This window comes from Vulpes lagopus, chromosome 4 (assembly GCF_018345385.1).
Source record: "Vulpes lagopus strain Blue_001 chromosome 4, ASM1834538v1, whole genome shotgun sequence".
In the NCBI taxonomy this organism is placed as follows: domain Eukaryota; kingdom Metazoa; phylum Chordata; class Mammalia; order Carnivora; family Canidae; genus Vulpes; species Vulpes lagopus.
In genome coordinates this window covers 44,610,089-44,637,476 of record NC_054827.1, presented here as the reverse complement: position 1 = coordinate 44,637,476, position 27,388 = coordinate 44,610,089, and the positions used below count along the sequence as shown (strand labels likewise).

General features: G+C 45.9%; 2 protein-coding genes across 4 annotated transcripts; one reads left to right on the top strand and one right to left on the bottom strand.

The window, feature by feature from the left end:
* Positions 1-887: 887 nt before the first annotated feature.
* GIMAP6 (GTPase, IMAP family member 6) lies at positions 888-7,928 on the bottom strand. Its single transcript, XM_041753921.1, has 3 exons — positions 7,651-7,928; positions 4,857-4,938; positions 888-2,648 (listed from the first exon to the last, which is right to left on the bottom strand). Exons 1-3 carry the CDS (start codon positions 7,822-7,824, stop codon positions 1,855-1,857), a joined length of 1,050 nt encoding a protein of 349 aa, XP_041609855.1. The 5' UTR covers positions 7,825-7,928; the 3' UTR covers positions 888-1,854.
* Positions 4,946-27,388, top strand: GIMAP2 (GTPase, IMAP family member 2). 3 transcript variants are annotated; one of them, XM_041753922.1, is made up of 4 exons: positions 4,946-5,807; positions 23,547-23,705; positions 24,953-24,988; positions 26,015-27,388. In XM_041753922.1, the coding sequence occupies exons 3-4, from the start codon at positions 24,961-24,963 to the stop codon at positions 26,992-26,994; spliced, it is 1,008 nt and encodes a 335-aa protein (XP_041609856.1). In that variant the 5' UTR covers positions 4,946-5,807; positions 23,547-23,705; positions 24,953-24,960; the 3' UTR covers positions 26,995-27,388. The 3 variants fall into 3 exon arrangements, with proteins under 3 accessions (XP_041609856.1, XP_041609857.1, XP_041609858.1); XM_041753923.1 differs by lacking the exon at positions 4,946-5,807 and adding an exon at positions 23,039-23,117; XM_041753924.1 differs by lacking the exon at positions 4,946-5,807 and having other exon boundaries at positions 23,472-23,705.

The window sequence follows — 27,388 nt, the reverse complement described above, 5'->3', positions numbered from 1 at the left end:
TATAAAGTGTTATTACAGGAGCACTGGGACTTGGAAACCTCCCCTGAGACTTGAAAGAGCTGCTCTGACCCACCGGGTAGAAAACAACCTTGTATGCATTGAGCTCTTCTAGTTGCCCAAATCCCTATCTTTGATGCTTTGCTCCAGTGGAGAGATGTTTCAAGAAGGCACAAATTCTACAGGTGGCTATTTTCACAGCCTTAGCCAAGATGACCCTCCATCCTCAGCCCACCCCCATCTCCATCCACATCACTGTTTTCTTATAGGTACATAGATGTAGAGTTTCCAGAACATACCCACACAAGCCTTCCCCATTCTCTGAGGCTGAGAAAGTGATGACAGGGGAGCAGCATCTATCCCTCCTCCTGAAATGTTATAGGAGTTTTCTCCCCTAAATTTTAATCATAAAGGAGAAAAAAAACCCCACCATATTTGATACAATTTAAACCAATTCCTTTAAGCTTCTGAATGAATGACATGGTTTCAGTGACTTGCCATTTAGAGTCACTGACTGTCTTTGGCCAATTCTTGTATTTTCTGTTATGAAATTTAACCAAGCTAAGAGTTAAAACAGGATCCCTTAAATTAAAGAGATTAATCTTCTAATTGAAATGCAAATGATATTAGCTTTTATTCAATAGCTCTGAAGTCGCAAGTCTATCCACTTAAAAGTACGATGGCCTTGATCTATTTACCCTTGAGGTGTCTACCAATCCTTCTAAACTTAATGGAAGACAATTCCACCTGGAATGCCCATAGGTTCTTTCTGAAAAGTAAACAAGTTATTTTAACTCTCACATGGAAGAATAGATGCCTGAGAATAGCAAAGGAAATAGAAATCCATTGAGGAGGAAGTCGGGGGTGCCACATTACACTCAAAGCCGCTGTAATCAAATCAATATTTTATTTATAACAATGGAAAAAAAAGTAGAAAACAAAAACAGAATTGAAAATCCTGACACAGATCTTAGGGAGTATGAAAATTTACTACATGATAAAGCTGATTCAGCTCAGTGGGAAATGGGCATATTTGGTACATGGCTCTGGCACAATGACTATCTTAGTATGCACTCAAGGTAAGGTTCTGTGGTGTTTTGAGACACTTTTCTGAATCTTCTAGCAGAAGAAATGCTCCATCTTTGGTAGGAGTCCATTGAGTCTGGGGGAGATGGGTGTCACAGGGTCTATACCTGGAGACTCTAGTCCATGGGCATGTGTTGGAATCTCCAACCAGAGGACAAGTGTCCAGACAGACCCGGAGCTGTGTCCTCTGCTGTCTGATTGTCCTCCAGCACTGTCTCCCTGACCTCTACTTCCCACCCCTCCCAGAAGGCAGCTCGAAACTCTCTGTCACACAGCTCCAAGAAAGGAAAAGAAGAGCATACTGGGAGGCATTTTGCCCCTGGCTGCTCCCATTCTGTTTCCATCAGAAGGTCAGACTCCCCAGAAGAACCTAGAACCTCAAAGAGGCTGAGATGCACCTGAGGTGCATCCATTGCCCTACACAGTCAGATGGCCAGAGCCAGACCGCCACCCTGGCCTCTTCTGAATGCCAGGTGGCTTCTTAGGAACCCCGTCCGTTGGAGCAGCCCTCCAGAGGGACACCTCCGTGTTGAGAGGTTTCCCCCTCAACCAGGCAGGCTGCTCCCTCCAGCGTTTAAGGCCTTCCACAGCTTCGTTTGCAGGCTCCCGATGTGCGAGCGGGGACCTCTGGGACGCACCTGCCCCTGACCGCCTCGGACACCTCCCCAGGAGCCTCGGATGGTCAGGGAGCCCCCCCCCCCCCCCCCCCCCCGGGGAGAGAGCGCAAGTGACGGGCAGGCAGCGGGCCCCGGGGGCTGCGGTCCCCTCCGCCTAAACGGGCGCCCTCTCCAGCAGGCGTCTGTGCGCCTCCTGGGATTCCTTCTGGAGCCGGCACAGTCCCTCCAGCAGCGGGGCCCGGCCGGGCGCGCCCTCGGGGCCCGGCCCCGCGCCGATCGCCCTCCCCGCCGGGCCCGCGGGCAGGCCGCGCTGCTGGGAGTAGCGGTAGGCCGGGCTGCTGTAGGGGCGGCCGTCGTTCTCCCACAGGACGCAGTCCACCGCCGCCAGGAGCTCCCGCAGCTGCGCCTCCCGCTCGGCGCCCGCCGCCGCGTTGTCGAAGGCGCAGTGGCGCCGCGCGCACACCGCGTCCAGCCGGGCCAGGTGCGGGTTGTCGGTGCGGCGCACGTACTCCTCCAGGGAGCCGCCGCCCAGGTCCTCCCTGCGCGTGAACACCAGCACCGTGTGCGCCAGGACGCCCACCCCGAAGGCCTCCTGCAGGCCCCGCACCGCCTGCCGGTCCTCCTCGGTGAAGCGGCCCAGCTGCATCACCAGCAGCACCGCGTGCGGCCCGGGCGCCGAGAAGGCCACCGCCTCGCAGATGGCCCGCGCCGCCGCCTCGGGCCCGGCCTGCGGGGACAGGAGGTCGGGCGTGTCGATCACCTCGAGCTCCCGCCCGGCCCAGGCGCCGCTGCCCCGCTGGAGGTCCCGGGTCACCGGTTGAGGGCTGAGTCGGGACGGGAACTCTCTCCTGCCCAGGATGCTGTTCCCTGTAGCGCTCTTCCCGCTGCCGCTTTTCCCCACCAGGAGCAGTCGCAGTTTCTGCGGGGTCCGAGGGGCCTCCCACAGGCCTGGAAGCAGGGGGACAAAGCAGAGGGAGCGGGGGTGAGAGCCGTGCCCTGGGGTCCACCGGCAGCGCGGAGACCTGCGTCTCGCCCTGGACTGTGACCTGCGGGGCTCCCCTTCTGCCTTGCTTTTGTTCAGCTTATTATTATCATCATGGTGTATATATAGCATAAAAAAATATAGTATAACATCAAACTTATCACTGTCCTCAGTTTTAGACGCGCAGTTCAGTGGCGCCCAGGACATTCACGCTGTTGTGCAATCATCTCCATGGTGCCTCTCAAGAATGTTTTCATCATCCCAAATCGTAATTATATTCGTTTTTCTGTGTCGGCCTTATTTCACTTAGCACAGTGGTTCCCAGGGCATGGATGTTGCAGCCCAGCACAGAATTTCCCACCTTTTTAAGACTGAATAACACTCCATTGTAGGTATATGGCGCTTCTTGTTTATTCCCACACATATATGAACATTTGGGTTGTTTCCACCTTTTACCATTGTAAACAGTGCTGCCATGAACACGGGTGTACAAAGGCCTGAGTCCCTGCTCTCAATTCTTCCAGGTATCCACCCAGAAGGGAGACTGCTGGGTATCCACCCAGAAGGGAGGTAGAATATCACATTTTTATGTTGAGGTTTCACAGCTCCTTGTCTCTTTTCACCCAGATGAGAATTAGCCCCACGCGATTCTGGGACCCTGAGCTGGGCTAAACACCCCCGATGGAAGATCCTTCTCAGGAAGAGCAGGAAGAAAAGAAAGTATGTGGCCTCTGTGTCTTCCCCCTGGGGCAACTGACCACCAGGGGAGTGTTCAGCTTTTCCACCAGGGGAGTGTTGGGAGTGCGGCACCAGGCTCCGAGCAGAGGCCTGCAAGGTCCCTGTTCTCAAGCAACGGCCTTAAAGTGTGTGTTGGACCTTCTCACCCAGCAGAGTATCAGGGAGGGAGAGCACTCGGAGATGCCAACTTACTACCAAAACCCAGTGTGGAGCTTCCTAGGTACAGCTGGGTCTCCCTCCAGGCCTTCGGGTCCCCAGAGCCAGAGCACATGGAGAAGTGCCAAAGGATGTCTGGTTGGCTGGCTTCCGAGGCTGCTCCCCATTGGAGATGCTGATGTGTCTCAGGGACGGAGCCCTAAGCCTCCCACAGGCAGGATCGGCAGCGTCTTCCTCTGATTCTCCCTCCCAAGCTAAGACATGTTTTTCTGCCCCCTCACACCTGTGGCCGGTGGACCCAGCAGCCAATTCTGACGCAGTGGCTCTGGCTCCCCCCAGCATCCCCAGCTGGCTTGAAAGGAATTTGGGGGAATGGGCGGGAGTTTCAGGGAAGCATGGAGCATGGAATGTTCCTCCCTGCCCTCCTCGCTGATGCCAAGTTGGACAGAGACAGCAACTCCTGTCCATGTTACGGGACTTCATATATGTCACTTGAGCTCTGAGGAGGGTTTCTCAAGTAATGTTTAACCTCGATTGCTGCAAGAAAAGGCAAATCAGGTGTCAGCACTTCTGCTGGCAGTTTTCTTATGTGGTTTATTGATAAGGCCACACTCTTCCAGTGGCTCAAGCCATTGAGGTTCATATAGTAAAAAACAAAACAAAACAAACCCATTTATGTTAAAATATAAAATGAATCACAAATAATTTCTGCTGGCCAAGAAAATGAATGGATTTCCAGCAGTCCCAGATTCTGTGTCCCCAGGTTAGTGGCCACACTGAGCCCTCAGAAGCTCAGCTCCTGACCCCGATGGGATAACTTTTGTGGGGACAGAAGCCCTTGAGAAGGCCAAGTGCAGGCCTAGGATATCCTGCTTGTGCCCGTGGTGCTCTGCAGCCCATAGGACCCCAAGAGCTCTCCCATCAGATCCAAACACCTGTACGAGGTCTGGGCGAGTCATTTGGTCACACTGACCATCAGCACCTCCTTCCTGAGGACGAAATCCCAGAAGGCACAGGCCCTTTCCCTTGGGCCTGGCACAGAGATTTAGTCAAGGTGGTGACTGGCACTCTCTCTCCCTTTGTCTGCCTGTCAGGGACCTTTCCCTCTTACTTGGCTGCAGTAGAGGAGGGCCCCCACCCAAAGACCCTTTGATGGCGGCCCAGGTGGGCAAATCTCTGACCAGGATGAGCCCTGCCGCCGGTCCCTGCACACCCACGTACACATCAAATGCCGCCATCCACACCTCTCTCAAGTTCATTCCTGTTAGAAAGTGGTTTACCTCCTAAAATGCCTTGTCTAGGATCGAGATTCAGCTCTCCTGCAGGGTCCTCCTCCAGAATATGTTCGTATTCTTCCTCCGGCTAGAGATAATCATAATGCGTCTTATTAGTTCCTCAGCAAAGTTCGGAGAGGCACCTGACCTTGCCTTTCTCTTGCCAGAAGCATTGGTTTGAGGGGGAGCAGCCTGAAAGAGGAGGGGGCCTGAGGGGTCTCTACTTCCTTTCTGTCTTCCTTTCCCCTTCTCTCTCCCCGCCCCCGCACCACTGTGGCCTCAGCAGCAGGCTGAGGAGCAGGTGGCGTTTTATAGACGGGGACCTGGAACAACATGCTTTGTGAGGAGAGGGAGGAGCAGAGAGCAGAGAGCAGAGAGGCAGGTCTGATACTGGGTCCTGAGAGCAGTGGAAAGATCTGGAGGGCGCTGGCAGGAAGTTGCAGCCACAGGCTGGCTGGGCTGGGGTTGGGAGTGGGGGGACAGGGGGGTCTTGGACCAAGAAGAGGGATCCATGCCTGACCTTTGGGAAAGGCTCAGCGGTGAGGGTTGCAGAGGGCAAGAGGGGGGTGGCCGGGTTCTGTGTGAGGACAACAGGGACAGAGTCCGGCTGGGAGCCAGGGGACCTCAGAGCTCATCTCCCATCACCATCATTTAGGATGAGGACAGCCCCGAAAGGCTACTGTGGTCTGTGGGCCTGGCGATGACTTCGGTGCTGCCCGGGTCCCAGCAGCTGGCCGGTGGGAGGCCTCTGAGGCCATTACTCGTGACTGTCAGCCGTGTGCAGCCCTGCCAGCTCCAAGGCCCCAGGCTCAGAGTGGACACCGCCAGTGAGTCTTGTGAGTTTCCAGGACAAGAGAGTGACCGGCCCAGGTGAACAGCTTCCCCCCAGACCCGGTCAGCAACATTCTGGTGAGGACACAGCATTGATCCTCTCCCAGGGGCTTCTGGAACAAGGAGGTTAGCGCTCCTATCTCTGCACCTGGAGGCCCCCACCCTCTTTGCCCCTGGCTCCCTTACACCCTCGGTGGAAACTGAGGCAGCGCTTCACCAGGGAAATCTGGTGGCTCCTGTAGTGAGGCTTCCTCGAAGGTATGAGCAAGGCTGGTGGGCAAGGCGGGGGAGGCACCTGGGCAGAGAATCTGAACCGGGCACTGCAGCCGGGCACTGCAGCCGGGCACTGCAGCCGGGCACCCCGAGGGAGTGTGCACCCCGCGCCGCCTCGCCCCACGGCCGGCCCTGAGCAGCACCTCACATGTTGGCCACACTTGGCAGTTTTTGCCTCCAGCATGAGCACGAGCAGCCTGTCATCTCATGTTTCCCAGGAAGGTCAGCTCGCAGAAGCGTCTTGCCCAGAATTGAGCAGTGACTTCGCGGCAGGGCACGTAGGGCACAGGTTCTCCTGACCTCCTAGTCACGGCTCTTTTTATTCCACTGTAGACACACGTGCATGCACTACACGCACAGCACACACCCACAGACTCCCCAACACCCACACTCACTAACACACGCCCCCACAGACTCCCCAACATCCACAGACTCCCCAACACCCACACTCACTAACACATGCCCCCACAGACTCCCCAACATCCAGACTCCCCAACACCCACACTCACTAACACACACACATACAGACTCACCAACACGCACAGACTCCCCAACACTCACCCTCACTAACACACACCCCACAGACTCCCCAACATCCACAGACTCAACACCCACATTCACTAACATACACACACCCATAGACTCACAAACACCCATAGTCACAAACACCCACACTCACAAACATACCCACACCCACAGACTCACAAACACCCATAGTCACAAACACCCACACTCACTAACATACACACACCCATAGACTCACAAACACCCATAGTCACAAACACCCACACTCACTAACATACACACACCCACCAATTCACCAACATACATACACCCACAGACTCACCAGCACCCACACTCACTAACATACACATATACCCACAGACACACAGCCACAAAGACACTCACAAACATACACACACCCACACACTCACAAACACCCACACTCACACCCACACTCACAGACTCATTAACACGGACCCTCGCAAACATACACATACCCACAGACTCACAAATACCTACACTCACAAACAGCCACACTTATAAACATACACACACTCACAGACTCATAAACACCCACACTCACAAACATACACACACCCATAGACTCACACACACTCACAAACACCCACACTCATAAATATACACATACCCACAGACTCACAAACACCCACACTCACTAACATATACACCCATAGACTCACAAACACCCACACTCACAAACATACACACACTCACAAACACACCCACAAGCTCACAAACACAACACACACCCATAGACTCACCAACACCAACACTCACAAACATATACCTACACATTCACAAACATACACACATACACACAAACATGTCACACATACCACTTACACACATACACTCAAAACATACCACACACACATACAAATACATAAACACACAAATATATGCACAAACATAATGAACACACATACATTCGTACACACAAACATAACACACATGGAAACATAAATACACAACACACACATCCACACAAACACACGATACACATAAACACACCCATACACACAAACCCTTTACACACACTCCACCCATACACTCCCAAACACAACACATATTCACACAAACACAAAAACACAACACGCATGGGAACATAGGTACATGACACACACACACAAACAACACACACAGACACACTTCCCCACACACTTGGACTTACCACGCTGTCAGCTGCTGGGCAGGAGGAATGGCGATGTTCTCTGTCTCCTGGGGCCACATGCTCTTGTGAATTCTTTGTTTCTCCTTTTGGGGCTGACGCATCGTGGACTTTTGAGAACCTTGACTGAAGGAGGTAGAGGAAAGTGTCCACGGTGTAGGAATAGATAAAGGACATGGCTTGTTTTTTTTTTTTTCCCAACAAAATGGGATCAGAAAGCTCAGCTCCGAGAAGTGTCCTTGAGAGAGCAGCTGTCAGGAAGTGAACAGGAACACCCAGGGCAGCCCCTCCTCCATCAGAAGACACTCGCTACTGTTTGCATTTTGTCTGCGGCTTTGGTAGTAGAAACAGGAAAAACAAGAACACCCATGTTGTTATGATTTTGATCCTGCACTAGGACACTGAGATCTCAGAGGCTTAGAAAGAAGCAGCAGATTCTCCAGAAAATGTTGTGCCAGGGGAATGATTTTTTACAGATGTCCCTTCTTTGCCAGTTGCCTGCTTGCTACAGAGACCCCATGCCATTACCATGGTGGCAGGTGCCTGGCATCTCCTCCTCCCTCCTCAATTCCAACTCCCTTTACACATTTTCTTTCTGGGACTATGGGGCCTTGGGACTTGTCAGCTGAACCACAGTTGAGCCCATCCTGTAGAGTTAAACCATGTATCCAATTATTTATAATAAATCTTTTTATATATGTGTGTACACACACACGTCTGACAATTCTAATATCTGACTTATAGCTGAGTCTAGTTTGCTCTGTGTCTCCAGATTGTGCTTTTTTTTTTTTTAAGATTTTATTTTTTTATTCATGAGAGACACAGAGAGAGAGGCAGAGACATAGGCAGAGGGAGAAGCAGGCTCCCTGCGGGGAGCCCTATGCAGGACTCAATCCCAAGACTCTGGGATCACGACCTGAGATGAAGGCAGACACTCAACCACTGAGCTACCCAGGTGCCCCTCCAGACTGTGCTTCTTGCCTCTTAGCACAGCTTGTGTTGACATGCCAAGCTGGACATGATCTATCAGAGTTTAGGAACTGAGGTAACTAGGGCTGTAGTGTGATGTTTCATGTCCATCTGTCTAGGAGTCGGGCTGTGTTCGTGTTTCCCATGGATGTAGGTGCCAGAGTTTTCAGTTTCCTCCAGTGCTCCTGTTGTCTCGTTTCTCTGTTGTCTGTGGGTTTCCCTAAGAAGCCCTTCTTAAATAGAGTTTGTGCAGTGCTGTTCTTTTGGCTTTAATTCACTGTTTTTATACTGAGGCCCTGTCAATGTGGTGGTAGGAGTGGGAGGAGGAAGCATGATCTTGAAATTAAATGACCCTTTCTGAGTGGGTCTGTGGTCATCACAATTTATTTAGCTTTTCCTCCCCACCACGGCTGCTTTGGATGACCCGGGTGATATGGTCACTTTGTACCGTTTTCTCACCACTTCATTCCAGCCTCTCTCTTCTTCCCTCTTCTCCCGCCTTGATGGACTTCCTTTGGTTACTTGAATGCTTCATCCCATCTTTTTTCTCAGGAACTGCTGTGAAGAGCTAGAGCTGAAAGGCTCCTCAGGGAAGGTGTTCTGTTAATCAAAAGATTTTGATAAGCATTTTGGAGGTTTAATGGAGATCTGGAGGTTTAAAATGTTAACACTATTTTAAATGTTTTGAGGAAATATACACTAAAACCAGAAATAACAAATAAATTGCATGTATAAAAAACATAAAGTAGATGTAAAATTATCATTATTTCTAAAGGTTGTGATTATATGTCTGAGAAAATCAAGGGAATAAACCAAAGGGCACCTGGGTGGCTCAGCTGGTTAAGCACCCAACTCTTGATTTCAGATCAAGTCATGATCTCAGGGTCCTGTGATTAAGCCCCCCCATCGGGCCCCACACTCAGCAGAGAGTCTGCTAAGATTTTCTCTCCCTCTCCCTTTGCCCCTCCCCCTGCTCATACACACACTCTCTCTCAAATAAATAAATAAATCTTAAAAACATGAATAAACCAATTGATACGTGAGAGCTAGGTTCTTGTCTCACAGAGTCGAAGAATGAATCGCGCAGACAACGGAGAGTGAGTAAAGCGATAGAAGTTTATTAAGCAAAGATACAGAGGAAGCTCTCAGAGGTGAAAGGGCTCCCAACAGGGTTGCCAGTGAGGGCTTTTAGTGGCAATCTGTTATTGAGAACCTAGCCAGGGAGCCCATGGCCTGGGGATTCTTGTACAGTCTTGGTGTGAGCAGGGACTATTGATAATACCTTAATGACATATTTCTTTGTGGTTTGGTGAGTTTCTGTGATTACTTAGTAGCCACTAAAGGGGGATACTCCCTAACATTTTGGAGCTAGGGAGCCAGGTTTGTTTGTTTGTTTGTTTGTTTGTTTCTTTCTTTCTTTCTTTCTTTCTTTCTTTCTTTCTTTCTTTCTTCATGAGAGGCACAGAGAGAGAGGCAGAGGCAAAGGGAGAAGCATGCTCCATGCAGGAAGCCCCATGTGGGACTCCATCCTGGGACTCCAGGATCACTCCCTGAGCCAAAGGCAGATGCTCAACTGCTGAGCCACCTAGGCGTCCCTCTCTCTCTCTCTCTCTCTCTCTCTCTCTCTCTCTCTGTGTGTGTGTGTGTGTGTGTGTGTGTGTGTGTGTGTGTTTTACTGTCTTATCTCTGTTTCCTTGGGATGGGTAGGAGCCTGACTCTGGGTCTTTTGGTGTCCTTGGGGTTTATGGGAGCCCACAGATCTATGGGAGCCTGACTTTGGGCCATTCCTTTATCTTTCCCTGCCTAGTGCCATCTGTCCCTGACTCATTCCTACGTCACAATAAGCTCCTATTAAGAGCAGTAAATAAATTAATGAATGCAAAATTAAAAAAAACCATACAAATTGACTAACGTAAAAACAATAGCCAACTAGATATAACTTGTGATTTTAAAAATAACAACAGAAAGTAAAATGCCTAAGAATAGACTTGAAAATTGTGTAAACATTCTATATAAAGGAAACTTCTGAGGTTACGGAATAGAACTCAGAAGTTGGTAGAACCCCTTTGGAAAAGTCTGCAGTACCCAGGAATAGAGTGAATACCGAGCTATCCTCCCAGGAAGCACACACCCAACAGACATAGGTGCCTGTGTTCCCTGAAAAGGAATGCCTGTGATATTTATAGTGACACTCAGAATAGCACAAACCTGGAAACAACATAAATGCCCACCAAGGAGTAAGTGTTCTCTCTTAGGAAGGATGGAAGGAAGGAAGGAAGGAAGGAAGGAAGGAAGGAAGGAAGGGAGGGAGAAAGGAAGGAAGGAAGGAAGGAAGGAAGGAAGGAAGGAAGGAAGGAAGGAAGGAAGGTAACGTAACCTTGTGAGACAGTGGATATGTCAATTAGCTTGATTGTGGTGAATATTTCACAGTGTATGCCTATATCAAATCATCAAGTTGTATACCTTAAACAGATACAATTCTGTCAATATGTCAATTTATCTTGTCAGTAGGTGATTATTATTTGTCAAAATTATACCTCAATACAGTGGAAAATACAATAAAGTAAAAGAGCTGAAAAAGTGTTTTTAAAATAAAAATACAAAAACAATGTAGCCTACATTAATTGGAGTAATTGTATTGATTATATATTCACTCATAAATTATAAATTATACATATATAAATTGGGTTATATTCTGTAGTGTAAAAGTACAATTTATATACAATAGTGAGAATGCACAAAATATTGCTACATATTATAATAGGGATAAAGCTCAAACATAATGGTAAGCAAAAATTAAAAACAAAAACCAAAAAAAATAAAAATAAAAATAAAAATTAAAACAAAAACTAGAGACAAGAATTTATGTAAAGTACAAGAATGGCTAAAATTAGTCTATGCTATTAGAGGTTCAGCTAAAGGTCACCCCTGAAGAGCATTAGGAGGACTTCTGAGATTTTCTGTTTCTTTATCCAAGTGCTGGTTACTCCTTATGTTATTATTAATCATAAGGGACTCATTGTTTCTAAAGATTGGAGTATTTTTTAAATAATGACATCAAATTTATCTTCCTTTTTCTGTGCAGCTTGGGAATAATAAGACTAAGTCAAGTTTCTATTTTTCACATGTACTCTTAATTCTCCAGAGAGAAAACTATTATTCTAAATAGGAGACAGGAGACATTCTAAGGCTAGGAAACAAAACGGCAGGCTAGAACCCTGCACTAAAACCAGCTGGATAATTAATTTGAAAATTATTTTTTTAAAAAACTTCATTTATTTATTTGAGAGAGAGAGAGATAGCAAGAGAGCACAATCAGGGGGAAGAGGAAGAAGCAGGCTCCCCGCAGAGCAGGGAGCCCAAGGTGGGGCTGGATCCCAGGATTCTGGGATCATGACCTGAGCTGCAGGCATGCACACTCAACCAACTGAGCCACTCAGGTGCCCCTTATTTTGAAAATTCTTAAATGAGAGTTCCTCCAAAAATAAATTTTCAAAAACTAGACTAGAGGTGTTCTAAATAGGATAATTTCAGTAGAAAAGAATCTAGAGCTCTTAGTGGAGCTCAACATCAATATGAACCAATGGTGCAAAGAGAGCAATCACCAAAGAGAAGCCCCTTTAACTGAGGTTTTATTAACAGACATCCAGGGTCTCTGAGTTGAGCTGGGCAGCAGGTACAAGCATGTGGCCAATTCCAGGGACTAGACTTGGGGGTGGGGTGGAGGGTGGAATTGCCAATGTGGAGCGTTCAGAGCAAAGACTATGAAAGAATTGTGCAAAATGATTATAGGGAAAAGGATGAAGGAATTGAATAAAAATTTCAAGAGAACATGCTTGGCAATTACACAGATGGGATGAAATTTACTGTCTGTTGACCTGTAATGCTGAGAACAGACAAATGGGCACGTATTTCCGGATTTCTTCACCACAGAGGAAAATCTAACTAAGGTGTCCAAAAATGGAAAAGGGATCCAAACTGGAGTTGGAACAGAGAGCTTGGACTGCCCTGTGGGTTCAGTCATGAGCAGGGAGAGGAAGAGGTGGGCGCTTCTGTAGGAGAGCAAGGGGAACCACTGCTGGGGCACGTGGCTGGCTCAGGAGCTGCCGATTCTGGCTTCAGTCCAATGGCACAACGTCTATGCGGGACTTGAGAGCCAACTTTTTAAACTCTCCCCCCCTCCACCCTCTAAAGCATCTCCTCTAGGAATCTGCCGCACAGAGACATGGTTGTAGGGCAGAGGGCAGGGGGCCAGGGTCCAAGCACAGTCCCTCAGGGCCGGGGAGGGAGTGCCTGAAGTCAGGTGGGTGGGTGCCAGGCTGGGTGAGAGGTGGATGTCCCCCACCCCAGTCTTCAAGGGGAGGTGGGTGGGGGTCCCTCTGGCCACCCGGACATGGAAAGTTGAATAGTGAGGGCCTAGGTGGGGAAAACTGTACAGGGAACAATTGGGGAAATTGGCTTTTCTGGTCTTCTGACAGTATTTGCTAGTTTTGGTCCCATTTTCCCGTTTGCCCCTTTTTGCGTTGTGTCATTTCATGAAGATCAAATGGGACGTGGAAAGGGCAATGGCAAACCGTTCAGCAAGGACGCGAAAAGAAACAGTCACACACCAAAGGCACCGTCATTTCCTGGGCCTCCTCTAAGCACTCGTTTCCCAGAAGCTTGACTCACAGAGCCCAACCCAAACTCTTACCATCACCCAGTGGTGGAGGGTCCCCATGTGTTAGATGCGGCTCCCCTGTGCAGCATGCTTGCCCACAGCTCAGGTGTCACTCACCCGAGCCCACACCTTGCACTTGAGCTGGAAGGCAGAGGAAGGGCAGAAACACTTGTGCCCACTAAAGTGGTCTCTTGTTTGCTCACTAGAGAGTCAGAACGGCTCATTGTTGCACCTGTTGTGCCCAAGGCCCTAGCATGGGTGTGAGATTGAGGGCAAAATGCACCTGCTTCACCCTCGCCAGGCCAGCGTGGGGGTTCGGGGCAATCTCTCTTCGTCCCTCCCTGGCCCCTCTAAACCCTCCAAGTGCCAATGGCCCAACATCCCAGCTCTGTCCTGTGAGGTGACCATGGCATTCTGTGACAGGGAAGGCCAGAGATGGAGGAGGTGAAGTACGAAATGAAAATGTGTTGCTGCACGTCTAGACAAGTGACAAACGCTATCGTTCTTATCATTCGAGACGTTTCTGGGAAATAGGCTGACATCGAGTATACACCACAGACTTCCTGGAGATGCACAAGAACAAGAACCCCATCATCTCATTGAAGTAGAACACGGAGACAAAGCTTGGCAATTCCCTCAGCAAAAACTAGGCAAAAACAAGTAGTCTCACAAACAAAGCTTAACTTGGCTTATTTTCCAAGATGCTGGACATGGGTCATTTCTTGCTTCTGCCTCTGGGAATCACAAGGAAAATTTAAGCTGTTCCCAATTCCCTATTATTTAAGAAGGGGCTGTGCACACCCTTTCTCCATTTTTCCCCCTAATTATATTTATTTGATTTTTAAATTCTATGTTATTATTATTTTAAAATTTTTATTTAAATTCAATTAATTAACATACAATGTATTATTGGGTTCAGAAGTAGAGGTCAGTGATTCATCAGCCTTATATAACACCCAGTGGTCTTACATCACCTGGTTACCCCATCCCACCACCCCCTTCCTGGACCCCTCAGTTTGTTTCCTATGATTAAGAGTCTCTTATGATTTGTCTCCCTCTCTGATTTCATCTTGTTTTATTTTTCCCTCTATTCCCCTCTGATCCTCTGCTTTGTTTCTTAAATTCCATATATGAGTGAGATCATACGATAATTGTCTTTCTCTGATTGACTTATTTCACAGCATAATATTCTCTAGTTCCATCCATGTCATTGCAAATGGCAAGAGTTCATCTTTTTTATGGCTGAGTAGTATTCCATTGTGTATATATATATATATGTATATATATATATATATACCACATCTCCTTTATCCATTCATCTGTCGATGGACATCCAGGCTCTTTCCAGGCTCTTTCCATAGTTTGGCTATTGTGGACATTGCTGCTCATAGGGTAGATCTATTTTTAGCTTTTTGAGGATCCTCCGTACTGTTTTCCAGAGCAGCTGCACCAGCTTGCATTCCCACCAACGGTGTACGAGAGGTCCCTTTTCTCTGCATCTGTTGTTTTTTTTTTTCAAAGATTTTATTTACTTATTCATTAGAGACACACACACAGAGAGCGAGGCAGAGACACAGGCAGAGGGAGAAGCAGGCTCCGTGCAGGGAGCCCGACATGGGACTCGATCCCGGGTCTCCAGGATCACGCCCTGAGCTGAAGGCAGCGCTGAACCGCTGCGCCACCGGGGCTGCCCTGTCTGCATCTGTTGTTTCCTGACTTTAATTTTAGCCATTCTGACAGGTGTGGATGGTATCGTCTTGTGATTTTGATTTGCACGTCTCTGATGCTGAGTGATGTCAAGCATTTTTCATGTGTTTCTTGGCCATTGGTATGTCTTCTTTGGAGAAATGTCTGTTCGTGTCTTCTGTGCCTTTCTTGTTTGGATCCCTTGTTCTTTGGGTATTGAGTTTGATAAGTTCTTTATAGATTTTAGATACTAGCCCCTTATCTGATTGGTCATTTGCAAATATCCTCTCCCATTCTGTTGGTTGTCTTTTGGTTTTGCTGACTGTTTCCTTTGCTGTGCAAAAGCTTTCCATCTTGGTGAAGTCCCAATAGTTCATTATTGCCTTTGTTTCCCTTGCCTTTGAAGACGTGTCCTACAAGAGTTTCTGTGGCTGAGGTCACAGAGGTTTCTGCCTGTCTTCTTCTCTAGGTTTATGATGGATTCCTGTCTCACATCTAGGTCTTTCATCCATTCTGAGTCTATTTTTGTGTATGGTATGAGGAAATGGTCCAGTTTCATTCTTCTATATATGGCTGTCCAATTTTCCCAACACCATTTGTTGAAGAGACTGTCTTCTTTCTATTGGATATTCTTTCCTGCTTTGTTGAAGGTTAGTTGTTTGAGGGTTCTGTATTTCTGGGTTCTGTATTCTGTTCCATTGATCTATGTGTCTGATTTTGTGTCAGTACCAAACTGTCTTGATGATTACAGCTTTGTAATAGAGCTTGAAGTCTGGAATTGTGATGCCACCAGATCTGGTTTTCTTTTTCAAAATTCCTTTGGCTATTCGGGATCTTTTCTGGTTCCATACAAGTTTTAGGATTATTTTTCCAACTCTGAAATAAATTGATGGTATTTTGATAGGGATTGCATAGGATGTATAGATTGCTCTAGGTAGCATAGACATTTAAGAGAATTTGTTCTTCCAATCCATGAGCATGGAACATGTTTCCATTTCTTTGGGTCTTCCTCAATTTCTCTCGTGAGTGTTCTGTAGTTTTCTGAGTACAGATCTTTTGCCTCTTTGGTTAGTTTATTCCTATCTTATGATTTGGGGTACAATTGTAAATGCACACCTGCCTCCTTGACTACTTTGTGCCAAGAGGTGGATAAAGCTAACTTAATTTACCCTTAAATGTCTCCAACTCAACACTTCTCTCGTGAACCTAGAAGTCAAAACCCCAGGACCTGTGGGCTTTTACTGGTGTTGCTCTGACAGGGCTCTTAATTCCAAGCCTCCCAGTTTTGTCATTGTCCCTCCTCTGATCTGGTCACTACCTATGGCCTCCCATTAGGGATCACTAGTCCTCTGAGCCAGCCCTGCCATTACATCCACATGCCACTGGGTTCTCTGCAAATCCACTCAGCCCTGGTAGGGGTTGGTGGGCTGGGGCTTGCACTACCAGCGGAACGGGGCTCTCATGCCCACTGGATAAGGCCAGAAGTAGCGGGCAACTCTAATGCTATAGTAGGAAAAGGCCTTTGATCACCTGTCACAACCCTCATTTTAAACATAAAATGCTTGAAGTGAGCCTCAGAGGCTCTATGAGTCTTGTCCGCAGCCATAACACACACACAGCCTAATGCCTACAACCTGCACCTCCTCACCCACAAACCCATGTTCTTTTCCACTCTGCTTGTGGCACAAATGCTAGAAAACCAGCGCACCAGTGCTGAGGAAGAGTCCTAACATCACTACATGATCACAATCAGAGCCTTGAGCCTCTCAGAGTAGGGAGGCCCTGATGTATTGACAGGAAGGGGCAGAGCTAATTTTAGAGGAAGGCTAGAAAAAATGTCTCATTGCGTCCATGCAGTAGAACACAGATTTGGGAGTTTGTACACTCCCCTTGGTTAACATCTGTACAATTCTCTTTTTGGAAATTCAAATTCTTGTCATTGTGTGAGAATGTCTCATGGCCAGTGGGCCACACTTCAAGGAAAAGGGGACCCAGCAACCACCTCTGACTGCTCTAGCAGAACGGTCTGCCTGCATCCTGAAACTTCCTCTATCTCTTGTAAAAGAAATCATTGCTTAGTCTCCAGATTAAAATAATCTCTGAAGCAAATTCTCCATGAAAATGCTCTACACTACTCGGAACGGATAAAACCTAAGAGTAAAGGATGGGAATGGGTGGGAGTGTGTGTGTGTATGTGTGAGTGTGTGCATGTGTGTGTGTGTGGTACGTATTTTGGTTGTGGCAGTATCTGAGGAGCACCTTGGGCAGAGTCTAGAGTAGCCTTTTCCAGAAGAGCCTGTGCCTCTGTCTGCTGTTTGTGAGCATCAGGACCTGTCAGTTCTAGAATCTGTCAGGACTGCAAGCTAGGATTGAGGGGAACAGTGTTCTAGCAAGGTGGGATACTTCAGATTCCTTGATGTAGGGAGCTACGGCACTGGGACCAGCACTGCTAAAAGGACATTGTGCAAGGAAGAGAGAAATGCAGGACAGAGAGGCACCAACAAGAGTGGGTGATTCAGGGTTTGGGGGATAAGATAGATGAGAGAAGGGAGAGAGAAGAGGAAGTTTACTTAGCTAGAAGGAACTTCTCTCTTGTCCTGATTTCACTTCTTTAATTTAATCTGCGTTTACAGTGTCAAGATTAAGCAATTCAGATTTGCCATGTGTCTGTTGCTCAAGAGACCATCATCACTGTAAATCAATGACCACAGATCATTGTAGGCTGTGCTTTGGCCACAGGTGTTCGCTGATGAACTCTGGGCAACTAAAAATGTTGGTGGGGGTGGGGGAGGGTAGCATACCAGGGCAAAGAAGGAGAGGGCAAATTAGAAGGAGACCGAATAGATCAATGTCTACCATTTCAATGGATAATCTTCAGACCCAAGATCTGGTAGCAAGTTAGGTCCGCAGAGCTCATCTCTTATAAGATGTTGCCCATTTGAGAGCTACCCAAACAAACCTTCTGGTTGGTATCTCAGAATTTGAATCTTCAACTCTGCTTGAATGACTTTGACCTTCTCAGTCTCTCCCTGTGTGTTGTTTTGGTTGCCTACCTGCTATTCCTGGGAAAACCTTACCTCCTGAGGGAGAGAAAATAGCTCTAGGGTGGTGGGCTGCAGGCATGTGTTTGCACAGAGGAGTTTCAGTGCCTTCTGATCATACCAGATTCTCTGCTCCCTCGGAGGACTGTTTGCCTCAGGAGCATCTTTGGGCCTTGTGGTTTTCTTTCACTGAACCAGAAAATTTGTTTTTCAGTCTTGACAAAAACACCCTGAGACCAGGTTCTTTGCAAGGTACAGTTGAACTCAGAGAGAATATGTAACATGAAAGGATTTCATGCAGAAATGGTTGGTGAGGAAATGAAGGAAGGAGGGCCCAGAGCACAGGGGAAGGTGTCAGGAGACAGACTGCTCACCCTCACCTCCGAGGTCATGGCCACGGCTACTCTCTTGCTCGTTTTGACCTCAACTGTTCTGTTTCTGTGTACTGAGACGGATGCGGGTAGCAGGGCAGAGGAAGTGAAGCAAAACCTCAGTAAGGCTACCAAATGCAGATCATGTAAAGCACAAGGAGGGACAGGCCTTTCTAAGCCATTCTTCACACAGCCCATAAACACATATATCTGACTGCGGCATGACCCCGAGGCAATCCTGCCTCTACTTCCCACTTTATGTAAGAGAACACTCAGGATCCACACTTGATGACAAGTTCCCATACAAAGGTCTCTCTCCAACTCCAGCTTCACTTCCACCCACTGCCTCTGGGTTCTAGACATCCTGGCTTTCTTTGGAATACCCAACACAGAGCCTCAAAACACTTGCCTCAAAATAACACTTCAATCCCTCCAGCTTCTACCTTCTATGCACTCTTCAACTTCAGCTTATATGATGTTATTTCTAAGAAGTCTTTCCCAATTATCTTTCTCCAGTCAGTTTAGCTTATCACCCTGTACACCTACATTCTCCTTGAGAATACTTACCATGCTGAAGTTTCTGTTCAATGTCAGGCTTGCCTAGGAAAGAAGGTCATGATGGGGAAGGGTGGTAATGATTAAAAAAAAAAATCTTGTTTTCTTAAAATATGGAACTAGAATTCCTCTGGAGTGGAAGAATCCGTTCAGAACAACATGGTTGTTATGTTTGAAAGGAAGAGGGGAGCCCGAAAGCTGATACAGCTGGAACCTGGGCAATGGGGCAATCAGAGGGAGAGGAGCTACTCTGTCTTAGAGATGGATGAGTTGGCTATGCAGCAATGCAAAATCCTAATGTTGCAATTAATGTATAAAATCCAGCAATACCTTAACTGGTAGGCAAAAAAAGGATCAATATCAGGAAATGCTTTTGTATAATTGAATGTATTATAAAGCTATGGAGCCACATAATCTGATAATCCCCTTAGCTACTGAAAGGTAAGTTTTTAAAATTCAACATCTCATAAACAACTACATTTTTAGCATGGTAAAAATTTCCATCTGAACCTCAAAGCATCTTGTTCAATGAGAAACCCTGAAATACACTCATAAAAGTTAGGAACAGGATAAGGAAGCCTTTTGTCGTTGTGATTATTTGACATCCTTCTAGATACTAGCCATGATAAAAGTGAACAAAATTGGGGGCCTGGATGGCTCAGTCGGTTAGGCATCTGCCTTTGGTTCAGGTCATAATCCTAGGATCCCAGGACCAAGTCCTGCATCAGGCTCCATGTTCCACGGGAAGTCTGCTTCTCACTCTCCTGCTGCCCCCCGCCCCCCGCCGCTTCGTGCTCTCTCTCTCTCAAAAAATAAATAAAATCTTTTTTTTAAGTGAACAAAATTGAAAGTTTAAAGGAAAAAAAGCCAAGAAGAGGAAAAATGATCATTTGGTGCCCCATAAAGAACTTCCACAAATCAATATCAAAATGATTAACAACACAACTTAAACACAGGCAATAAATATATAAGTCAGATGTCAATAAAGAAAAAGATAGTTCCTGTACATATGAAAAATACTCAGCCACATTCATATTGAGTAATGCATATAAAAAATGAAGATACCATTTTTCACTGATTAGATTGGCAGATAAAATCATAAGCAAAGCTATGGGGAAACTAAAAAATGCTGATTTATGTAACTTGACTAACATTTTATTGTGGGCAATCTAGTAACATTGATCAAAATTACAAATACGTGTACTAATTACCTGGCAATGCTACTTCCAGGATCTATTCAGGTGATCCAACTTTCTCTTGCTGTACAACAAGCCACTCCAAAACTTAGTGGCATACAACAGCAATTTTATTATGCTCATGATTTCAAGTGCTAGGAATTCAGGCAGAGATGGATGGTAGGACTTGTCTCTCCTCCATGCAAACTGGGGCTTCAGGTGGGGAGGCTGAAATGGCTGCAGGTAGCTGGGGCCCAGCTAGATGAGAGCCACACGGCTCTGGGTTCCTGATTATCAACCATGCTCCTAGATTGTTCTCCACGTTGTGCCTGCTGGGGCTGGAACATCCAAGATGGCTTCTCTACTCCTTCACCAAGGGGACAGCCCTCTTTTCCTGATTGTTCTGATTCCCTAGTTCCTCACAGTGAGGGAAAGTCAGAAATTTAAGGGGATTATTGGTCAGCTTTCATCCCTGAGAGAGTAGGAAGGTTGAAGAGCAATCATGGTTGCTGTTCAGAGGGGTAGGGATGGTATGGGGATGACCTGGTGAAGGAGAGAGCAGAGTGACTCACCCCTGAGGCTCTTCTGTGTCCCATTCCAAGGAACTGGGAACGATCCTCACGTCATGGTACCTGATGCTACAGAAGGGGATGATTGTGATTAATCCTCTGAGGTCATAAACAAAGCAATGGAATAAAGTTCAAAATTAACATCTCGGGGATCCCTGGGTGGCTCAGCGATTTGGCACCTGCCTTTGGCCCAGGACATGATCCTGGAGTCCCAGGATCGAGTCCCACATCGGGCTCCTTGCACGGAGCCTGCTTCTCCCTCTGCCGGTGTCTCTGCCTCTCTCTCTCTATCTGTGTCTCTCATGACTAAATAAATAAAATCTTTTAAAAAATGGATATCTCTTGGCATTCCCTCATTTGCCAGTATACACTCCTTGGTAACGTGACATTGCTGGTAATCGCATCATTTAGTGGAATGCTTCTGTTGATATCTTTGGTATGATTTGAAATTTAGTTAAACTTTCTTTTAGAGATTTATTTATTCATTCATGAGAGACACAGAGAGAGAGAGGCAGAGACATAGGCAGAGGGAGAAGCAGGCTCCCTGCAGGGAGCCTGACATGGGACTCGATCCCAGATCCCAGGATCACAACCTGAGCCGAAGACAGATGCTAAACCACTGAGCCATCCAGGTGTCCCTAAACATTTTTAATTTAAAAGTTTAGTCATTAATTTTTATGATTATACTATGAGATTGGCCCTTTTTACAGCAATGGGCATCAATTCAAACCAAGTCCTTGGCAGCAAGTCCTGTGCTTTATTAAACTAAAAGTTTAATACTTTTCAATGGACAAGTCACTAAATCTAACCTATTTAAAAAGACTTAATTTGGGTTTTTTGTTTGTTTGTCAAAGTTTATTTGTTCTGTTGTGTCTTTCCTTGGTATCACCTCCATGAAACTTTGGAAGTGAGCAACAAACCTCAGGAGTGGATTGTTCTACACACCCACCCCCTCCCTTTGCTAGTTCATCTCACACACTCTGACTGCACTTCGTATGTGTGTGGTGAGGATGCTTCAGATCTTCTGTCTCGACAACTTTCAAGCATACAATCTAGAATTACAACTATAGTCACTATGCTGTACATTAGATCCCCAGAACTTAGTCATCTTATAATTTAAGGCTTTTACCTTTTAACCAGCATGTCCCCATGTCCCAAATCCCCAGCCCCTGCTAATCACCATTATACTCCCTATTTCTATGAGTTCCACTTCTTTTTAGATTCCACATATAAGTGAGATTAAATTATACAGTATTCGTCTTTCTCTGACTTATTTTACTTAGCTTAATACCCTAAGGTTTATCCATGTGGTTGCAAATGGCTGGATTTCCTTCTTTCTCATGTCTAAATAATACTCCATTGTATACATCTATCACATCTTCTTTATCTATTCATCTGTTGACAAACATAGATTGTTTCCTTAACTTGGTTATTGTCAATAATGCTGCAATGAACATGGGAGTGCAGGTATCTCCTCAAGATACTAATTTTGTTTTCTTTGGATATATACCAAGGAAAGGGATTGCTGGATCCTATAGGAGTTCTATTTTTAATTTTTTGAGGAACTTCCATCTTTCATAATGGCCACACCAGTTTGCTTCCCTACCAGCAGTGTACAAGGGTTTTCACTGTACACATTCACTGTACACATCCTTTTTTTCCACATCCTCACAACACTTGTTATGGCTTGTCTTTTTGGCCATAGTCATTCTGATAGGTGTCAGGACAGCTCGTTGACATTGATTTGCATTTCCCTAATAATTAGTGATGCTGAGCACCTTTTTATGTACCTGTTGGCTATTTGTATGTCTTTTTTGGAAAAAATATCTATTCCGGTCCTTTGTCCCATTTTTAAATTGGGTTATTTGTCAGGATACTTACATCAGCCAAGAGCTTTCTTTTATTAAAGCCCAAAATATTTTTTTTGTATTCAGAAAAGCAATGTCTTAAGTCTTTACTATTTAAAAAATTGTATATATAGGTGATGTACTGAATTTTATCTATGATTTAGAAAATTGATATGCTTTGGATTTGATGCATATTGCATTATATTTGTTTTACACATAAAAGACTAGGAAATAGGTCCCTGTTAGGGTTCTGATACAGAATGTTTTATTTTTAGGAATAGATTATGGTGATGAAGCCAAAGTTGCCCATGTTGTCTTGTTCTTTAAGTATGTTTAAGGAACTGCCAGTGAAGGACCTGGAGGACAATGTAAACTCCCTATCATTCTCTCTCCCCCTTGCCTTGATGACTGTCACACAAATAAGGAGAAAGAGCATTTGAACGATTTTGATTTTAACTCGATGTGTTTTACTTCCTGAATATGGACACTCCCGATTATTACTGTAGACACTCTGAGATCATTGCTCCCCGGAGGTGTGGTCCCTGAAATCACAGGGCTGGGTAGGAAAGACAAGCAGAGGAGCCATGGAAGCCATGAGTGAGTTATTTCAAAATCCTTTCAGGGTTAATGACTGTTAACTCCCAGTCTGACCCAAGAAATGGGCTTCTCACAGGTTCCCCTTTCCACACCCTTTCCCCTCTGCCCAGCGCCCCATTAGAGGGCCCCCCTAACCCCCAGAACTATGCTCTTGTTCTCCCCCAATGATACTTGCCTTTAGAACAGTCACTGCCACCAGTGAATAAGAGGCTTAACTCCTGGGAAGGCTTTACATTTAGACAAACTTGTGAACCTGAGGACACAGTCTGGGGCAGGAAGGGATCAAATCTATCAGCTGCCGGGACCTGCCTGCCTTTCTTTCCTGTCCAACTGAAGTCATTCGAACACTGTTTTTTTCATTCCTGGCAAGAAAATGTGGTCTACACGATAGCCAGTAACTACTGATTAAATTGTCCCCTGTTAATACAGGCATACGATAGGGCTTTGTCGCAGCGAGGAAGCTCTGCAGATACGGAGGAGAGGAGCGGAAGAAGAAAGCCGGGGCTTTTGCTTTCTTTTCTCTTTCTCTGAGCTGACAATTCACAGGTTTGAACTGGGAATCATCTGTTTCTTTTGACAGTAACTCAGGTAAGCCCACATTCATGAAAAGTTCCAGTGTTGATTTCGAGTTCCCAGGCTATGCTTGAAGAAAAGTTGTTGTGTGTTGTTTTTTTTTTTTTTAAGACAAAACTTCCCTATTTAAAAAAAATATTTTATCTATTTATTTATTTGACAGAGAGAGAGAGAGAGAGAGAGAAAGCCCAAGTAGGGGGAGCGGCAGAGGGAGAGGGAGAGGGAGAAGCAGGGTCCCCTCTGAGCAGGGAGTCCTGCTCTATCCCAGGATCCCGGGGATCATGACCTGAGCCCAAGGCAGCTGCTTAACCGACTGAGCCACTCAGGATAAAAGTTTCCTATTTTAAGGGAAACAATTTAGAGTGGCTGCCCTTGGCTGAAGTACAGCCAGCTTGCAGGAACTGTAAACTTTGTATAGTTGAGTTCATGTGTTACTGGCAAACAGAGCTCCCTTAGCATGAAGCCAATAAAGAGTGCTAACTGGGAAGAATTTGGGAATTCACATGTGCTCGTAAGTCTTCTGTGCCTTTGGTATACGCTGCCAGACCTAAGCAAAGAGGAAAACCATCTGATGAAAATGAACCAATGCTTCTCACTGCACAGGAAAAGGGAATGGGTCCCAGGGCTTCTTCAAGCTGGCTGTTGAGTAAATTGATGGATTGAATGAAATGTATTTCAGGCTTCAAGGATAGTGTACTCAATTCAGCGAGGAGGCTCTCTGGAGCAAGAATTCCAAATGAGGGGGGAAGTTTGGGGAGAGGGGAGAGGATGGAAAGGGAGGAAGGTGAGGAAAGGAGGAGAGAAGGGAAGAGAAGATTGAACCTATAAAGGAAGAGGAGAGAAGGAATGGGTGAGGCCAAGGAGAACAAGAAAGAGGCTGGGAGGCCACAGGAGGAGGAAGGGGTGGGCAAGGAACCAGGTGGGGCTTACAAACAAAACCTACTTCTTCCAACTCATTAACTCACTGGGTGACTCTGGGCAAGTGACTATGTCCCCCATCAACTATGTGTAAACAAACTGAGGCAGGGCTGTGACAGTGCTCTAGGAATACAAGGGTCTTTCATGATTCAGAACTAAAAAAAATTGTACATATATATTCCTTGAAATTACAGAGCTGGATAGGAAAGAAAGCAGGGGGGCCATGGAAGCCATGAGTGAGTTATTTCAAAATCCTTTAAGGATCCATTATTGTTAATTCCCAGTCTGGCTCAGGAATGTCTATATTACATACATAATTGGTCTCTGGCCTCTCTGTCTCTCAGGAACAGCAATGGACCAACACGAATGTGATCACTCCGGTAAGGACATGACTTCTTATGTGTGATTACATTATCATATTTTGTGCCTATTTCATATAAAAATTATGCTTCCTGGGGCACCTGGGTGGCTCAGTGGTTAAGCGTCTGCCTTCGGCTCAGCTCATGATCCCAGGACCCTGGGATAGAGTCCTGAATTTGGCTCCCCGCAGGGAGCCTGCTTCTCCCTCTGCCTGTGTCTCTGCCTGTGTCTCTCATGAATAAATAAATAAAATCTAAAAAAGGAAAAATCATGCTACCCTCTCTAAGCAAAATATAAGCTATCATGTTTCTTCATTAGAGAGAATAATTTTACTCTGCTTATTCCAGTATTTCCCCAGTCCAGCCATTTCATGGGTAGTCAAGAACACATCCCCACCCAGCGAGGTCAGAGGAGCCATCTGTGGTCTTGGAACAGTCAAATTGCTTGGCCCGCCTGGAGATGGAACCCACAGTCTTGGCTACACATCTCTGATATTCAGAAAATTTGTCTTAGATATCTAGAACTGAGTGATTCAGGCAAGCCTCACATGACAAGATATGTTTTTAAATCCATATCGTGCCCCAAGTATGTTTTTTTTAGGATCCAACATGGCTGCATCCTGTAGTCTTAGAGAAACTGAGATTTTTTTTTTAAAACATTTATTTATTTATGAAAGAGAGCTTATCTGTGCAAGCAAGCAGGAGGAGAGACCAGGGGACGGAAAGAATCCTTGAGCAGACTCCCCACTGAGCACAGAGCCCTACCTGGTGCTCAATTCCAGGACCCTGAGATCATGACCTGAGCCAAAATCAAGAGCCAGCTGCTCAACCTGGCTCAACTGAGCCACCCAAATGCCCCAAGAAATTGAGATGTTTTAAAAAATCACTGTTTATTTGTTTTGGTAATGGAGCTAGTTAGCTTCTATTTTATGAATACAATGTATTGGGAAACTATCTTTGCCCATAATGTGGGAATATCTCCTATTGTTAAAAATATTCCGTTGATATAACCAGTATAGTCATAACACAGGAAACTTGCTCTTACAGGACTGTATATAAAGAACCAAGGTGCCAGAGAATCAAAACTGAGAATCATTCTGGTGGGCAAAACAGGAACTGGCAAAAGTGCCACAGGGAACAGCATCCTCAGGAAGCAAGCATTTGAGTCACGGCTGGCTGCACAGCCCTTCACTAAGACTTGCAATGAAAGCCAGGGAAGCTGGGGAGAGAGAGAGATGGTCATTATTGACACACCAGATATGTTTTCTGAGAAGGACAACTCTGATTCCCTGTACAAAGAGGTGCAGAGATGCTACTTACTCTCTGCACCAGGACCACACGTGTTGCTCCTGGTGACCCAGCTGGGCCGATTCACCACCCAGGACCAGCAGGTTGTGCAAAGGATGAAGGAGATCTTTGGAGAAGATGTCATGAGACACACAATTGTCCTCTTCACCCACAAGGAAGACCTCGAAGGAGAATCCTTGACAGATTACATCCACGACATGGATAACAAAGCCTTGTGCAAGCTGGTGGCAGCATGTGGGGGTCGAGTGTGTGCTTTTGACAACCATGCTACAGGGAGTGATCGGGATGACCAAGTGAAGGAGCTAATGGCCTTGATGGAAGACCTGGTATTGGAGAGAAGGGGTGAGCACTACACCAATGGGCTCTACAGCCTAGTAACAGAATGTGGATCTGTGTGGTCAAGGGAAAGGTTAAAGGCTTTCAGAAGAGATCTTATGAAGTACATAGAAAATCAGAGATGTTACTCCACCACAGCCAAAGAAAATTATCTGAAACAAGCCCTAATCAGAACCCTAGTCTTTATTTTATGTTTTATTCATTTGTTTGTCAAATTGCTAATTCTGTTATTTTGTGTATTGTATAGAATGTGCATCTTGTTTTGCTGCTTTCTTTTTAGTGTATGCTGTTTCTTCTGTAGCCTACTATTAACGATAGCCAAAACATTAATGATAATTTTGAAAAAGATCACTAGACTGGAAGGCAAGACTCGTAGATTATAGTTACAGGTCAGCAATTGTTTATTCATGGCCAGATACTGGGTGAATCCAACTGCCTCCCCCATAAGAAACAGTGCCTAACATCATTAAATGTTTGTAATTCTGTTGTATTTAAATCTTAACATCACTCTATTAATGAACCAAGTTCTTTTAAAAGATACTGTCTGTTTTGGAATACAGTATGAAAACCTTTTGAAGGCTATAAACACAAGATTCCTCTCATTTGCAAATCTCTAAAGCCAGTTTTATGTTCCTGGAAACTTGTTTTCTTCTTTATGATACTCCTATTTCTACTGAATATAATAAAAATAACAATAAAATTTCTCCTCCATATAATAACCTAGCAATAATCTGTAAAGTTGCTGAGATCACATCTTTGATTCTGTCATAGTTTTAT

Bases quoted from the DNA above. Each gene is read 5' to 3' on its own strand.
- GIMAP6 (XM_041753921.1), bottom strand. From the start codon at position 7,824: ATGTCCTTTATCTATTCCTACACCGTGGACACTTTCCTCTACCTCCTT. The intron at 4,939-7,650 runs GTAAGTCCAAGT...GATTATCTCTAG, and splicing joins GCCCAGCAGCTGACAGCGTG to CCGGAGGAAGAATACGAACA. The intron at 2,649-4,856 runs GTAAACCACTTT...CCCTGCTTCCAG, and splicing joins TAGACAAGGCATTTTAGGAG to GCCTGTGGGAGGCCCCTCGG.
- GIMAP2 (XM_041753922.1), top strand. From the start codon at position 24,961: ATGGACCAACACGAATGTGATCACTCCG. The intron at 24,989-26,014 runs GTAAGGACATGA...TTGCTCTTACAG, and splicing joins ACACGAATGTGATCACTCCG to GACTGTATATAAAGAACCAA.